The 17,592-nt window shown below is 37.9% G+C and overlaps 2 protein-coding genes across 2 annotated transcripts in view; both read right to left on the bottom strand.

The window, feature by feature from the left end:
• Positions 1–5,612, bottom strand: part of LOC134323443 (AT-rich interactive domain-containing protein 3A-like) — a 52,523-nt gene extending 46,911 nt beyond the window's left edge. The window contains exon 1 of the mRNA XM_063004970.1: positions 5,577–5,612. Coding sequence (XP_062861040.1) covers positions 5,577–5,612 — 36 coding nt within the window. The remainder of the gene's footprint in view (positions 1–5,576) is intronic.
• A 2,282-nt stretch (positions 5,613–7,894) lies between these two features.
• fam219b (family with sequence similarity 219 member B) lies at positions 7,895–14,432 on the bottom strand. Its single transcript, XM_063004969.1, has 6 exons — positions 14,311–14,432; positions 12,274–12,388; positions 11,812–11,899; positions 11,594–11,671; positions 11,252–11,294; positions 7,895–10,189 (listed from the first exon to the last, which is right to left on the bottom strand). The coding sequence occupies exons 1-6, from the start codon at positions 14,350–14,352 to the stop codon at positions 10,040–10,042; spliced, it is 516 nt and encodes a 171-aa protein (XP_062861039.1). The 5' UTR covers positions 14,353–14,432; the 3' UTR covers positions 7,895–10,039.
• Between the last annotated feature and the right edge of the window lie 3,160 nt (positions 14,433–17,592).

The following is a 17,592-nucleotide window of genomic DNA, read 5'->3' as shown; positions in this document are numbered from 1 at the left end:
GCTGTGTGACACAAGTCACAGAATACGAGTCCGAGTCGAGTCACGAGTCAATATAATCTACATAAAACATATATTATAAATGTAGCGCAGAAATAAAGAAATAATCTGTAAGTTCAGATAAAAACAACAACAGATTAGCGAGTGTATTTAGCCGTTTTACTTCGTGTCTTTACTTTCCTCCTCATTGTGTAAATGAATGTAATTTCTGTAACAAGAAGGTTCCAGTTAAAAGCTTCAACTGATACGTTTTGTTTTTCATTACAGAACAAAAGCGCTCGATAAATCACGGCACAGCGGCCAAAATCCCAAACACAGCAACAACAATCATAACCGCTGCTTACCTTAGCTTCTGTTCTTCCAGATGCTATTACATTTATAAGCGTGCGTCCCATTAGGAACAGAATCCGTTATTTTGTAAATGTGCTTATAATTAAAAACCTCCAAACTTTTCCCGGTGGTGAAGTAAAACAGGAAGTGGTTAGAAAGCCGATCGAGCGTTTCATTACCGCGTCATCTGTGTGACGCAAACTGAATAAATGCAAATAACAGCATTTCTTACTAACAATTACAATCAGAAGCTCTGATTGGTTCAGAAAGCGTCTTTCAACCATCAGCACCGATTCTGTAGGAGCGTTCCATTCACCCCGGCTGTTCCTGTGAAGTGCACTACGTAGGGTATTCCACCATTTTAAGTGAGATTCCGATCCAGAGGTAACGAGAATGTTTAAATGAAGTGAACTTCAGACTGTGTAGGGAGTAGGGAGCGACGCTTCATCACTACACCGGAAGCTGCTGGAACATTTACACATCGCGTGTGTTGTGGGTTAAGACGGCCGGAGCGTTATTATTATTATTATTATTATTATTATTATTAGAGAGCAGAAATGACACGATCAGAATGATGTGGGATCATATATAAATATATGTATATTAGAGATGGGACGATCGATCGGCTATGAATCGGTATCGGTCAATTTTTAATCAGAATATGCTATCGGCGATATTTCCTAAAAGTAGCCGATCCGATGGTGTGATATATAAAGACCATGTTAAGTTAACAGCTCAGTGGATCGATCCAGACTTTGAGCTACGACGCGCCAACCATCACATCACCATTCATCAACCATCGTACAGAAACCATCGTGAAAGCTCTTCATGACCTAAAATAACATCATTAACGTTGTGCATCATACATACGATGTAATTTTGCTGATTGTAATATTTACTTTAAAAAGATAATTCAACCCGGTCACATCTGAGTCGATTCTATCAGCACGTTATATAAACTCCTGGTTCACTTTGGTAAATCGTAAGCGGTTCTTACTTGTGATGTAGATGAGAACAGAAAACGTTACAGAGCCAATCAGAGGCAAAAGTTTATTCATTACCAAATTCGTTAGTTCAGGATCATCTGCTGAACTTTTAGCTCCTTAGACGGAACGAGTCTGACTCGGTTATAGATCTGTGGTAATAACAGTGTAATGAAGCTTTTTAATGTAAGAGAGTCACACAGAATGTTGTGTAGTAGCTGGTGTTTATTTAAAACCACGACATTTAATTAATAACAGTAAACACGGAGAGATAACCGAGAAGAGAAACTTACGCTTCACGAAAAATGACTCGTGAATCAATGAATCACTTATAGCGATACAGTGAACAAAGCGTCTCTTCTAAAGGCACACACACACACACACACACACACACACACACACACACACACGTGCGCGCTGCTCCGGTTTATCTTCACTGTGAGGCTCTTTTTAAGTTTATTTATTTTATTTACTGCTAACTCGAGTTGAGTCCCCGTCTGTGGTCTGTACGGAGTAAAAGCACCGATTTAGAACTCATCCCGACCCGCCCTCGGTGTGCATGAGCCACATCTGCTTACTGAAATCTGTTATAATGCATTTATAATCAAATGGAAGTACTTGGAAGAGCTCCAGTACGAGTCTGACTGCATGTTTATCTAGGTACGTGAGCTATGATGTGGATATTTTGCATCATACCTGGAGCAATCTGCTTATCGTCTAATAATAATCACATTAATGACTTTTATATAGCGACTCCGCCTTAATTCATGTTTATTTAGCACTTGTAATGAACTGTTTACTGATTAAAATCTCCGTTCTGATCCTGAACTGGTTCTGCTCTCGATGTTTACGTTCATCTTACTACTGCTGCTACCTTCACTACGCTTCACTGTTTACATGAAATAAAACAGAACTACACGCTGATATGAAGCTCTGTGATGTTTCTTGTATATTAATATGACCCTAAAGGTTTATAAGACATATAAAACCTGCATTCCTAATTCCTATTTGCGCCCCCACCCCCCAAAACAAACCCCCCCGATCCTACTACACAATCAGAAACGTTTACATCTACCGTGAGCGTTAGTTCATCCTGCGGCCCTGACCTGTTAATCCTATACACGCTGACACCTGATCACCAGCTATTTCAAACCCACGGTCATGAATACGGAGCCGGGCACCACCCCGTGAACACCACATCCCCCTACACCCCCCCCCCCCCCCCCCCCCAGCCCCCGCCCGAGATTGTGGAGTGTGCCTGAGAATTTGTGCCCGCTCAGTCGAGCTTTACTGTTTAACGTGGTCATGAGGGTCCAGCTCGAGGTTTTCAGCACAACACAGTCACGCTGGCACAGGAAGGGTCCTTCCCCAACCTGTTTACACAGCTCTACAAATCCAGACACAAAGTAGCACAAGACAAAACAGGACTGTCGCTGGTTTGCAGTATGCGAGAGTAATAAAAACAAAACACACATATGCAGCACCGCACCCACCACACCCACCTGACGCTCTCTGTTTACGTTCATATACAAACCCCCCCCCCCCCCCCCCCCCCACACACACACACACACACACATATACATATACACATACATATAAATATATATATATGTAGATTTTTGGATTCTAAACACACACTAGAGCTGAGATCTTTAAAACCCTCTGGCGGGTATAACCCGTGTCGGTCTGGATCACACCCTATCTACCCTACAGTGCACTATTCTGGTGCTTTCACAATTTTGCACCCCTTCCAGGACATGAATGAAACCCAGGTCCTCGGGGGGGTGGGGGGGCTGTTACTTCTGGTATCTGGGAGACGCTTATAGTCCTGATTTATCACCATCTGATCTCCACCTGTTTGGAGGCTGAAAGAAGCTTTAAGGGGAAGAAGATTTTCACGTGATGATGATGATGTGAAAGCACCGGCGCATCAGCGGCTACCAGCTCAACCACACACACGCATCGGAAAAATGCATCGGAATGCGACGATGTAGAAAAGTGACAGAGTTCGTTTTAAATCCTTAATAAACAGATATAAAAAAGTGAGGAAACTTTTTGAAGATGTGACTGGCTGTGTCTGGGAGGTGGCTGAGGCTCTGCAACCCTGACCAGGATAAATCTGCAGCATAGTGTGAAAATAAAACGTCCGATGAAGCCTTAAACTGCACCGCAAAGGGTGAACGTCCCAAAAATACCCCAAGTGATGCAGAATGACCCATAAGACACCACACAGGGGGTAGGGTGTGTCGTCAACAATGCTGCAAAAACAGTCTCTCTAATTACATTCATTAGTTTTAGTGCTTTACTTACTTTCCTAACCCACCTAAATAGATTTTAAATGTATACCCTGTCTATAAAGGCCCAGCCCTACTCCCCTCATTAAGAGCAAAACACACTTACACACTTACTAACGAGTTTATCCAGAATAATTAAGAGACGTCGGCTCAATTCTGTCATCGTCCCGTCACGTGGCAGCGATTCATTACATAAACACACAGACACCAGCCCAGAGCTCACGATTACATTAAGATTTAAGTAAAAATGTGATCAGTGACTTCGGTTCAGATCTAGTTTCATCTTCTGGATGTTTATGCACAGCAGCATCAAGAGTTTACACAATCAGAAGGTCTTTAGTTCTGACAGGAAGGTTCCGGGGGTGTTGGGAAGTAAAGCGTCCCAGAATGCACAACACGTCGAACCTTAGCGCAGAAAGCTGGATCCAGTTCCACTACCGCTAACATGAGAGGGATAATCCGGGGCCGGAGATCCGAACCCTCCGTGATGAAGTCGAGCAGGTGAGTCACGGCGTGATTACGAGACGTAATGAACCAACATTTCAGAGGAATGTTTTAAACACCTCCAGGAATCTGAGCTACCAAGAACATTTAAGAGCTTTTAAGCAAATGATGAGCAAATGATGAGAAACATTAAAATCCAGCCGCGTTCCAAATACTACGATTCGTACGATACTTTACGATCGTACGTTTTTCTCCAGGTAGGTTAAATCAGCTCATTATTGCTGTCATATATCCTTAATTTATAATCTTATATCGTCACAACTTCAATTTATTGTGAATTGAATTTAGCATACAGAAAACTGGTTTGGTTGGGGGATGTGAATACTTTTGCTCAGATATGTGACCGTGTGTATGCAAGCATGTATTTGATAGTTTCAGTAAAACTGGATAGGACTTCATTATTTATTATTATTATTATTATTTATTTGTGTGTAAACTACTGACATATTAGATCTTTAGTAAACGCTGTATCATAACTTCCCTCCAGACGATCACGGACTCCAGCCAAATGAAAACAGAAACAATAATTAATGTCATTTCTTAATTTGATACGGTGGGCTGGATGTACATCACATTGCAGTTCCTATAGTTCAGATCTGCAGTGCAGCAAACTCTATATTCTGTATATGATCAAAATATCCCAATATGTTCGTAGCCCATGACCGCTGGGATCAAGGGTTCACACAACAACCCAGCGGTGCTATCGGCCAGTCGGGCGTCTACATACACACATGAAGGAGGCGTATTACTGCATCACTGTGCATGTGCATGCAGGGGGCCCACTGTAACCCTGACCAGGATAAAGCCGTGATAAAACATGACATGAATATTTGCCAAATTAACCAGCTTGTGTTGGGTTTGGAGAAGAGATGCAGTACAGCACCCTCAAATCTGTCTAAAATCTCACATAAATCGCATAATTATATATATAATTATAAATACATGCAATGAATACTAATATATAAGAGGAAGAGCTATATTTATATATAATTCTGTATAATTAATACTAAACAAATTGCCTTAATTCAAGCAACCCTGGTAAATCCATACTAACAGCACGCACTACACTTCTGTACTAGTTAGTATGCCAGTGATCGTGATGCGCACTATTGTATCGCACTATGTAGTACAGTAGTGCGCATTATTCTGAATGAAGCTGTGCAAGCGAAGTTTATGCTTATAAAGCTACAGATCAGAGTTATTATAGCAGGAAAAAGACTTATTTCACTAAACCGAGTCTTGTGATCTTTATAATGCTGTTGTTTCTGTCATTATGAAGTCAAATGTGAAGATAGTGAAGAACTTTGGAGTAAAGTGATACTGAACCGAGTGAAGGAGATAAAAGCTTCCACACACTCAGTACTAAAGTAGTTACAGATCTAGAGATCTGGGTAATAAAGTGTTATTTAGATTACAGATCAGTTATAAAGATAAATGTATATAATAATAAATAAAGATCTGAACTCACCATCTGAGTTTTGCTGTTGTTGGAGTTCTCCACCATCCCTGATCCTCTCTCTCTCTCTCACCGCTTATTCTCACCCACCACAACCGCAAACATTCAGCTCATATAAACTCCGAGTAATCTGTCCTCTCCGCCTCAGCGATAATAATAATAATATAATAATAATAATAATATAATAATATAAGCGGTGTGATGGAGCGGAGGTGATGACGCGAGAACCGGCGCTCACATAATGATCCGGTATCTCCTCTCACCATCAGAGCTCAGCTCAGCCCCGCCCCCAACCCCGCCCCCAGCCCCGCCCACTCTACAAAAAATCTGTAAACAAACCCGCCCACCACCGAACAAGCACCGCCCACATCCCAGCAAGCACCGCCCACCACCAAACAAGCACCGCCCACAGCCAAACAAGCACCGCCTACAGGCTCTGACAGGAAGTGCAACAACAACGATTCCATAAAACAACAATAAATATTTATAAATCATAACTAAATCATATTATTATTATTACTATTATTATTAACGTTATTATTATTATTATTATTATAATTAATACTGCTATTATGTTTTATTAACGTTATTATTATTATTATTATTAGTTATTATTTTTTATTAACGTTATTATTATTTTTATTATAATTATTATTATTATTATTACTGTATTATTTTTTATTAACGTTATTATTATTATAATTATTATTATTATTATTATTACTGTATTTTTTTATTAACGTTATTATTATTATAATTATTATTATTATTACTTTTATTATTTTTTATTAATGTTATTATTATTATTATTATTATTATTATTATTATTAAGATATGATAATCCTTTATTTGTCGCACAGTGGGGAAATTAACAATTATTTTTTATTATTATTATTATTAACGTTTTAATTATTATTATTATTATTATATTTATCATTATTATCTTTTTTGTTAGTATTATTATTTCTTTATTAACGTTTTTATTATTATTAATAACGTTTTTATTATTATTATTATTATTAATAACGTTTTTATTATTATTATTATTAATAACGTTTTTATTATTATTATTATTATTATTGTTATTAACGTTTGTATTATATTATTATTATTATTATTATTACAATCGCTATTATTACGATTATATATTTATTTATTATTTTTGTTATTATAAATTATTATAACCTACTTTTACTTCAACAATAATAATATTAATAATAATAACTACTACTACTAAAAAATTTTTTTTTTACTTATAAAAATTATTATTATATTATTATAAGAATAATCTTATTGTTTAATAATTACTTTATGAATCACTTGCTGCTCTGAGGTGGTTTCTTGCACCTTATTAAAAAACATCAACACAATAATTAAAGAACAGTTTGTGTTATGTCTTATGACACATTTAATATTTAACTTAACATTTTTACAAGAAAATTCACCAGATGCACAACAATTAAGGTTAAGAATTAAGAAGGATCAGTTTATTGGAAAAAGAGAGTTATTATTGCAACAACATGAAGGATCAAGTTTATACAATTAGAGGAACCATAAACAAGTCATTAGGAAGCCTGAAGATCCAGAATAAGTGCATTTATTAACTATAATAGGTTGTAATAAAGTCTTGGTGGTATTTTCACAGCATCTTCTTGTCAGAGTTTCATCCAAAGCAAACGGAGTTACCAACAATAAAATGATTAAAAATGTAAATAAAAACATTTATTTGTGATTATTTAGTCAGAGAAAAGAAAATTACAGAACGAACGAAATACATTATCCCTTACACGTGTATGTAAACTTTTGACCTTCATTATATTTAGATTGTAACAAGTCAATTAAAAAGTCAAATAAAATAAAATAAATCTTGTTTTTAATGAATTAACTCGTTTTACAGACTGTAGCGCACTGCTGCCATCTAGTGGTCAGAAATGTGAAGCACACAAACCAGCTCAGCTACTGGATCTGTGACGAGTTCCAGTCATCCAGGAGATGAAATTACTGGTTCTGGTGCGTTTACATGTATATGTAATAATAATAACATAATAAAAATCTGTAACAGAGGATTTGACCTTAAATAAACTGAGTATTGATTCCAAACACAGTGGTACCAGTCAATTATACCAGCTTCAAGCTTCCAGCAGCTCTGGAGCTGAATGTTATTCCAACACTTTAATTCATTGTTTGATTAGAAATTATTATTATTATCATTATATTATATATTATATACCTCTGAAAGTCTTCCAGTTAGCTCACAAAAAAGAAATGGTTTACATTTTTTATCAATCCACATCAACGCTGTATTATAATAATAACAGTTAAACACAATGAAAACAGAAACTATTTTTATTCTTTCTTTCTGCTTTAATTGAATACTGTTCAAATATTTCACTCATTATAGTACAAAATCTTATATATTGAATAACATTACAAATTGCAAACAATATTGTGATATACAATAATATTATATTAGTTCCATACAAATAAGTGTTTTATTTTTACACAACGTGATCAGACAGGATGAAGTTACTGCAGTGAACGTGTCGTGGTTCAGAACTGCTACGAAGAGGAAACAAGGAGAAACAGATTGTCCAGAACGTTGCATAGCGAAGGAGAGAAGTCCCAAAGATCAGAAATAAAACAGACTTATAAACACACACACACACACACACACACACACATCTGAATATGAAGCTACTCAAACGTCCCTTTGCTTTTCCACGTCCACAAAGTGCTGCACTTAATAAAAACAGGCAGAAAAGTGGCATCAAATCCCAGTTTAGTTCAAATCCCCTCAGGTCTGATACTGTAGAGCTGTGAGATTAATCGTCCCGGTTCTTTACGTGTTTCTGTTTTGTTTATTGAACCCACGATGCCAGTTAGTTTAGTATGGTAGTGTCTGCAGGGGGGAAAAATCAGCTTAAAAATCCATAAATCTGAAGATCTAAACTTTTATTTATTATTACATTAAAGCTTTTATTTATTATACTGATGTTAAATGTGTTGTAACAGTGAGAGGTGGCTGAATGTTAAATATTTACCACTAAATCACTGAATGATGGAAACTCAGTGAAATCAGTAACTTTAAACTCTTGGAAAGGAAAATATTAATTATTAATAATAAAAATAATGCTGCTTTTATTAAAAATAAAGTAAATATATATTACAGATCTGATCTACACTCAGTAAATATCAGTAACAGGTAACGAGACTAGACGTAACACACTGATTTCTAAAGGCAGGCGGCTCTGATCCGTCCGACTGAAGGAAAACTAAAAATAAAAGGTTTAAAAGTGAAACAGGCAGCGTGATAAACACACACACCTTAAGCTCCGATCTCAGCTCTGCTATCAGCCGGCCGGGCGCCTACACACACACACACGATGGCTGTCTGTAAAACAACAACTGAGCAGGAATTCCTCATAACTGAACTGTGCAGTGACGCCCTCTGCTGGCTCATCGATGGTGCTGCACTACACAGAGGCGGGGGATAACGGAGATCAGTGCGTGACTCTCCGTGCGCGATACGGATCTCCGTATGAATCCTGGTGCAGGTGAACAGAAGCGGCCGGTGCTGCACACATGTTGTATGGCGCGTGCGAAATACCATTGGAGAATCAGATAGGACTAAATTGGGAGGAAAACTAAGCGAGTTTAGATGAGCAACCGTTATGCATCTATTGGTGCTTGTGACTGGAACTGGGAACCAGTAACATACAAATAAAGAGGGTGGATTATTTTTTAGCTACTTGCTGGTTTAGGGTAGCTGGTACTGAACCAGTTACAGGATTATGGGTTGGACAGACTGGTATTATGACCCAATATAAGCAAGACAACAAACTGAACGTTTCGGCTTGTATTAGCACCACAAGGCAGCTAACAAGTAAACATAAGGAACGCTTACGTATAAATACACACACAAGGTGCTGAAACGTGTTCAAACAAGGCACGAGCAAACCAGGATCTTCTCCAAACATGGACTTGTGACCAGGACTTTTTAGGGACGCTCCAGACCCACCAGACCCTGATCAGGACGGCCTTTGAGCAAATAATAATAATAATAATATAATATTATAAAACAGCTGACCACCTGACAATCGCTTGTTGAGTAATTCTGGGTGTGTACGCTGAATTTAAAGCCCCGGTGACCCTGCGCTCGTCCAGTCGCCCCACCGGGACACTAGAACCAAATTCCCAGCAGTGTCCAGTTTCCCTGTAGCATCATTAACAGAAGTGCTAAAGCTAAATATATACAGTATATAATAATAATAATAATAATAAAACATCTCTCGCTCTCCAAACGTCGTGAGTCTCTGTGTGTAAAACAGGAAGCTCAGTAACATCAGACAGAGTTTTACACTCAGTAGAATTCTGGGTTCCTCAGTAACGGATCCTAAATAAAGCACACGGATCCCGGCGCTCAGTCGGGCGCTGTAGCATCATGTTAGCATCAGGTTAGCATCATGTTAGCAGGTTCACTGCAGGCAGCAGGACAGACGGTCGGAGCAGCAGCAGACGGACGAGCCGACGGATTTGGGAGGAATCAGGTCCAAATCCTCGTCGTCGGGGATCTCATCCAGCCGGTAACCGTCCTTCAACAACTGCCTGTTCAGATCAGGGTGAACCTGGAACAGGAACAACACAGTGACGTGCTCAGGGGTCCAGTGGTGCCACACTGAGAGAGACCAGCTGATCTACGTCCACTTTATTTCTTTATTTATTTATTTATGATGATTGTGAGGTGATGATTGTTTTCCATTTTGGTTTCGTTCCTGACAGGTTCAGGTTCGATATCAAACCCCGATTCACCTCACACATCTTTGTACTGTGTGAGAACATGCCAAAGTCCACACAGAAACCTGGGAATCAAACCCAGGACTTTCTCACTGTGAGGAGACAGTGCTACCCACCGAGCCACCCTGTCACTTCAAGTAAATATCAACACCAAAGCACAGTAATACTACTATATTATTTATATTTTTTATTATTATTATATATTATTATATTTATTTATAATTATTATCATTATTATTATTATTATTATTATCATTATTATTATTATTATATTTATTATTATTATTATTATATTATTATTATATTTATTATTATTATATTTATTACTTTATTATATTATTATTTGTATTATTTGTATTATTATGATTATATTTATTATTATTATTACTATTATATTTATTATTATTGTATTTATTAATATTATATTTATTATTTTATTATATTATTATTTGTATTATTATGATTATATTTATTATTATTATTACTATTATATTATTTATTATTATTTATTAATTAATATTTTTATTATTGTGTTTATTAATATTATTATTATTATATTTATTAATTAATATTATTATTATTATATTTATTATATTATTATATTTATTATTATTATATTTATTAATATTATTATTATTATATTTATTATATTATTATATTTATTATTATTATATTTATTAATATTATTATTATTATATTTATTATTATTATTATCATCAGCGGTCGATTACACCGTCTAGGTCTTTGTTCGATGGCCGAAACCCTGCGATGGACCAGCGTCCTGTCCTGTGTGTTCCTACCTCAAAACCAGTGTTTCCCAGTAGATCAGGACCCCACCGGGACCCTGACCAGAATACACCGTTCAGTAAAAAAGCATTAAGAGTATCTCTCACCTCTGAGGAGGAATATCCAGACGAGTACTCCAGCTCCACATCACTAAAACACAAACACCAGAGGAATTAGAGACTCACAGACCGCTTCTTTTCACCTGCACCGGGGTTCATACGGAGATCTGTATCACGCACGGAGAGTCACACGTTATCCCCCCGATGCAGCGGCATCGATCAGCCAGCAGAGGGCGTCACTGCAGCAGTCGTGAGGAATCCCCTCCGCCGGAGTTACACCCTCCTCATACTGCTGCAGTGACGCCCTCTGCTGGCTGATCGACGGCGCTGCACAGAGACCCTGGGACGAGTTTGAGACGGCAGGACTGATGTGCTGGTTTGATTATTTACCTGTCGTCAGAATCCACAGACACCAGCAGCTCCTCCGGGTTCTGACTGAGTGCTGCGTATCCTTTATTAAACTTTACACTGCAACACGAACAACCACCAACACGTTATTATCCTTCATCTTCTACCTGATCAAGGAACAGCTGATTCTGTATATTTCTTAAAAACTGAACTAATAATGTTATTGATTAGGCTGAAATAATCATTCCTCACTAACTCACTTTTTCTGTCTGGGATGCTGCAGGGCGCGCCCTCCTGATGTAAAGCTTTTCTTCTTTAAGGCTCTTCTGGCCATTTCTCTGGATTTCTCTACAGATAATCACACGCACAAACACAATCAGAGCAAAATCTCACATGAATTCTATTATTCAATCCTTCCTGAAGCTCGTACAGCCAGTTTCACCACAATATACAGTACTTGTACTTGGTAACACTGTGGTACCACTTTTCCACTGCCACGGTGTCGGCACTGGCACCAAAATCCTGACCGGTTCTGCGTTTCTCCACCGCAAAAATCACAGATTCAGGCCAGAACGGCACGATTTACCTGAGATCCTGTGATTCTGTGGAGGAGAAACACAGAACCATCCAGGATTTTGGCACCAATGCCGGCTTGCAGGTCTGGAACCAACAGACCTGTGGTGGAAGCGCTCACCGCTGGTCAGGAAGGCGTTTTTACTCACGTAGTTTCGTGTGTAGCGCTGGAACCTTCGCCATGATATAAGGTCCTCTCTTCTCCAGAGCTGCACCCCCTCCATCCACCGCCGGTCTGGACCTGCTGCTCCTGCTCCCACCGGCCTGCAGAACAGAGATGATAACGTACACGTCTGTACCAGCACACTGTTAATGAAGAATAAGCTAATAACACGTTTTCATTCATTCATGTATTGCCTATTTCACCACCACCACAACTTTATTCTAATCAGATTAACTGGAGCTACCAAAATTGCCCCGAGTGTAAATGTGTGTGTGTGTGTGTGTGTGTGTGTGTGTGTGTGTGTGTGTGTGTGTGTGTGTGTGTGTGTGGGCTCTGTGATGGACTGGTCCAATGGTTTCCTACCTTTTGCCTGGTGAATCGGACCCATTATGACCCTGAACTCCCAACACATAAAATCTAATTATTAATAATCAATTATTATGTCACATTTGTCACACTGAGTGATTTTAGATCATTAGCTCCTTGGTTATTTCCTGAATAGTACATGTATTTTGTTGGTTTGTTTTTATTTGTGTTTTTAGTTTTATTTCTTGTACAAGTTTGAGTATTTTGGTCGCTGCTGTGTAGCTCTTATTTCTTGTATTTTTGGATGAGGTGTGTGTGCTGTACGATTTATTCTGCATCTTGTGTATAAACTTGGCTCACATCAGCTTTCTATATATTCTGTATTTTCTGTTCCGGGTTTATCTCATACAGTTTGATGATTTTGGTTTCTTTCTGTTCCAAGGTCCATCTATAGATGATACAGGAGTTTATTGTGTTTTTAAGATCTGTTGGTTGAACGAGACGGTTTGTGGTATTAATGTTTAAGGCCTCAGCTTTCTCGTTTCCCTCAGATCCACAGGGTTCAGGTATCCAGCAGCTTATAGTTCTGTTCTGTTAGTGAGTAGATGTTCTGGATGATGTTCTGGATGATGTTCTGGATGATGTTTGGGTTGATGTTTGGGTGGTCGGTGTTTGCAGGGATGCTTTTGAGTCTGTGCTTTCTTTATGTATTCCAGTGCCATGAGGACTGTATTATATGAGGGTAAATAAATCATACACAGGACAATTATATGTCTTATAAACCACATTTTTACTTATTACAGGAGTTATTAAACATGCATATCACCCTTCTAACACAAAAGTAAATCCTCTCTTTTCTGCTCACTGAACAGGTTCATCTAGTTAAGCAATTAAGCAAATTAACTGTAATTACTGTAATTAAGTTCACAGTAATAAAAGTCTTGATCCAGCACTAATGTAAAATATTAATTTAATATCAGATGAATGTTTAATCTGATCCACTGACATGTTTTACTGTAAATGTGTAAAAAGTTTAGAATACAGACTGTTTACTTAAGTGTGTATTTACACAATGATCTTTAAATCAGTAAAGGTAATAGTTGTTATTAAATTGATTATTAAATATAAATGTTTACAGATCACTTTAGTTACAATTATACCTTATTTATTTGATAAAGGTGATTATTTTTATAAAGAGAGTAAATTACCAGCCTTTCACTATCACAGACACGTTATTAAAAGCATCCAGGACAAAACTAACATTATCAGGCGCGATGAACCAGAAACTGAAACTTTAAATCGATTAAAAAAGATAAAAATAATCGCAGTATAAAATCAGCGAACATTAGGGCTCCGTCCCAAATCCGACAGTACAACACTAAGAAGTGTACAGGGTAAGTACAGAACCATCGCTGTCGTTCCTGAGTACTACACTACTGAGCGGATTGGAACACAGCCTTAACTTATCTCCGGTTACTCCCAACGTTTAAATGAGTTTAAAGTACAATTTAAACTTAATCTACACATCGTACAATATAAAGAAGTTGTTATTCGCGTATAGTTGTTATTATCAGACTAAATGTTGTGTGTTATTTAGTGCAGGTTCAAAAACTACTGGTAGTGGCTAACGGCTAACGTAATGATACATGTCATTCACTAAGCACAGCAAACTAGCAGCTATAAAAATCAAATTAAACAAATAAATAAATAAATGCACCTCTTCTGCTGGATTCTCCTGCTCCTCCATAATGTCGTTCATCTCACAATAAATAATAATAAAAATAAAAACAAAACAGTCACGTCATGACTCACAGAGCTCAGAAACCCATGTTTACAGCAACAGCGGCTACAACAGTTCTTCAAAATAAGAGTCGTGACATTAATTATATATTTCACCTCAATATTCATTATTTAAGAAATAATAATAATAATAATAATAATTCATGGCCTTAATTATACTACATTTCTTTCTTCATTTAAAAAATTAGCACATATTAATAACCCAAAAAGCATTTTTTTCAAATTTAAAAGTAAAAAACATATTAATAATTGATTGTCATTTGTTTTACTGTCTTATCAAATAAATGAGGGATTACTGTAGTTTCATGTCTGGCTATTTTGTTAATAATAGAAGTAGCTGTTTAATATTAAAGCTTTTTAAAAAAATGCAGAAATCCAGAAAAACAATGACATTAGAGTTTCATTCACCTTAAACCCTGATAATAAAAATAGTGACACTGATTAGCAGCAGCTCCAGGATTGATCAGTGTAATGACAGTGAAGAGAACATAGTTCCTGTCCTTAATATTCTACCTCTTCTTATCATTAAATATTAGTGAATAATATACACTTTACTTTAGTGCACGCCAAGTCTCATTTTGTTTTAATTAATATAACCAAATAAATAAATGAATAAAGGAATAAATAAATAAATATATGTTTAAGATAAATTAATAGGGCAAGCAGTAGCCTAGTGGTTAGGGTACTGGACTAGTAATCAGAAGGTCGCTGGTTCAAGCCCCACCACTGCCAGGTTGCTGATGTTGGGCCCTTGAGCAAGGCCCTTAACCCTCAATTGTATACTGTAATTGTAATGTAAGTCGCTTTGGATAGGGTTAGGGTTAGTTCTTACCCTGCTAGTGGTCACTTTTTCTGTTGCTGTTTATTGTAGCTCTAAATGATCTGTCAAATAATAACCACATTTACAGTATATATTAATGTTATGCGGTTAGATGTGAGTAAATCATTTTAAAATTCACCAAAAAGCTCTTTGTTTTTATTTAAATTGTATTTAATCTTTTACAGTGTGATTGCACAATATGTCCACAAGGTGGCGCCAAATAAAAACTGAGCACTGATGCACACACACACACACACACACACACACACACACACTGAAACACGAAATTATTCACGAATCTTTAATTTAATAATTATAATGCCACAAACCTCCAGGGTCTGTACGAAGATTGGCATGTTCTCTCTGTGTCAGTGTGGGTTCTCTCATTATCATACTTATTTTTAAGCACCATAATAGAATGTTTATGGCTTATTTCATTCATTTAGAGCTCATTACGTTAATCAACAACATTAAATTCACCTTTATTAACATTTACTGCCAAAATTATGAGGACATTCTTGACATTTAATGATTTCAGCCTCTAAATTTGTGGCAACATTTTGGGGAAGGCCATTGCCTGTTCCAGCATGACTGTGCATCTGTGCATAAATAAAGTGACATCCATAAAGACACAGTTTAAAGTTTGGTGTGAATGAACTCACCCCCATTTCAAACTTACAAGTTCAAATCTCAGCTATAAGCCAGCCGGGTGCCGGAGGGGATTCATCATACCTGCTGCAGTTACGCCCTCTTCTGGCTGATCGATGGTGCTGCACATAGACGGGGGATAGTGAAAAACAGTGCGTGACTCTCCGTGCACGATACAGATCTCCGGTAAACCCTGGTGCAGGTGAAAAGAAGTGGTCATTGCTGCACACGTGTCGGAGGGGGTGAGTGTTAGTCACGACCCTCCTCAGTCAGGAGTGGAGGTCTGCAGCAGTAGAGGGGAATACCATCAGGGAATCGGATATGACTAGATTGGGGACTCTGTTGTCCCAAAGTTAAACTGTAAGAGACTTTGTCCTCCTCATTACCCCGTCTTTTTTTTTCTTTAGTTTAAGACAAGACTTGAAGACTTTTATTATGTACGACAGTCAGATTAATGCTGGTTTAATGAGTTGGCAGACAGAAGGAACAGGAGGTGCCAGCCCGACACCAAGAGCTTTCACCATCCTGAATCACTTACACTGAACTCTCACAGAATTAAAATGAGAGAGGAAGGAGGAGAGGGACACGCCGTCCCCGTGTAAGAAACCAGTCGTGTGTTCTGTCAGAACTGCGTTTAGCTTCATTGCTTATTTATTTCTCTTTACTTTTCAAATTAAATATAAAACTCAACAGTGAGAGAAAGAAACTGAGAAATAAAGAGGCTGGAAACGAGAAGAAGATTAAAGATCGTGAGATGTAAGAACGGTCAGAACGGGTTCGAAAGTCTGAACATTAAAACTTTAAAGCTTCATGTGATGTGAGCGGCAGTAAAAGTTCTACACATCGTTCTAATACATCGTTTGGGACAGTGGAGGTTTAGTGGGTAGAGCTTTGACCTATCAACTGAAAGGTCGGGAGTTTGAATCCCAGCTCTGCCATGCAGCCACTGTTGGGCCCTTGAGCAAGGCCCTTAACCCTCTCTGCTCCAGGGATGCCATACGATGGCTGACCCTGCGCTCTGACTCCAGCTTCCAAACAAGCTGAGATATGAAAAGAAAGAATTTCATTGTACTCTGTGTCTGTAAATATATGATAAATAAAGGAATTCTATTCTATATTATTCTAATGTAAGAACATCAAGTATCTGGGGATCCGGGGTTCGAATCTCAGCGGCGCTATCAGCCGTCCAGGCGTCTGCATGAACACGATCGACTACATTTTACATTTGTAGCATTTAGCAGATGCTTTTTTTCATCCAAAGCAAATTACAGCACTGTGACAGTATACAGTCTAAGCAGTCAAGGGTTAAGGGCCTTGCTCAGGGGCCCATCAGTGGCAACCTGGCAGATGTTGGCTTGAACCAGCAACCTTTTGATTACTATTCTTTTACCATAACCGCTGGACTAATGAGTAATGAGTAAGGTGGCTGACTGAACCAGCCTAGATGTTGTGAGGTGCACTTGACTTGTCAGTGCGCTCTCTCTCAGTGCAGGTCACAAGCCCGGATATAAACAGGAGGGTGGCATCAGGTAGGGCATCCGGGGTAAAAACTGTGCCGAGATCTAGTGGCGACGCCCAAATACAGAAGCAATCAGAAAAGAAAAAATAGTATTCATTCTATAATTATAATAAGAAAGTGCATTTGTGTTACTGTACAACACTCACTCACTCACTTTCTGAGCTGCATATCCTGATCAGGGTCGCAGGGGGTGCTGGAGTCTATCCCAGCTC

This window comes from Trichomycterus rosablanca, chromosome 11 (assembly GCF_030014385.1).
Source record: "Trichomycterus rosablanca isolate fTriRos1 chromosome 11, fTriRos1.hap1, whole genome shotgun sequence".
In the NCBI taxonomy this organism is placed as follows: domain Eukaryota; kingdom Metazoa; phylum Chordata; class Actinopteri; order Siluriformes; family Trichomycteridae; genus Trichomycterus; species Trichomycterus rosablanca.
This window is presented reverse-complemented; position numbering and strand designations above follow the sequence as displayed.

Bases quoted from the DNA above. Each gene is read 5' to 3' on its own strand.
- fam219b (XM_063004969.1), bottom strand. From the start codon at position 14,352: ATGAACGACATTATGGAGGAGCAGGAGAATCCAGCAGAAGAG. The intron at 11,900-12,273 runs GTGAGTAAAAAC...GATTATCTGTAG, and splicing joins AGCGCTACACACGAAACTAC to AGAAATCCAGAGAAATGGCC. The intron at 11,672-11,811 runs GTGAGTTAGTGA...TTCGTGTTGCAG, and splicing joins CAGCATCCCAGACAGAAAAA to TGTAAAGTTTAATAAAGGAT.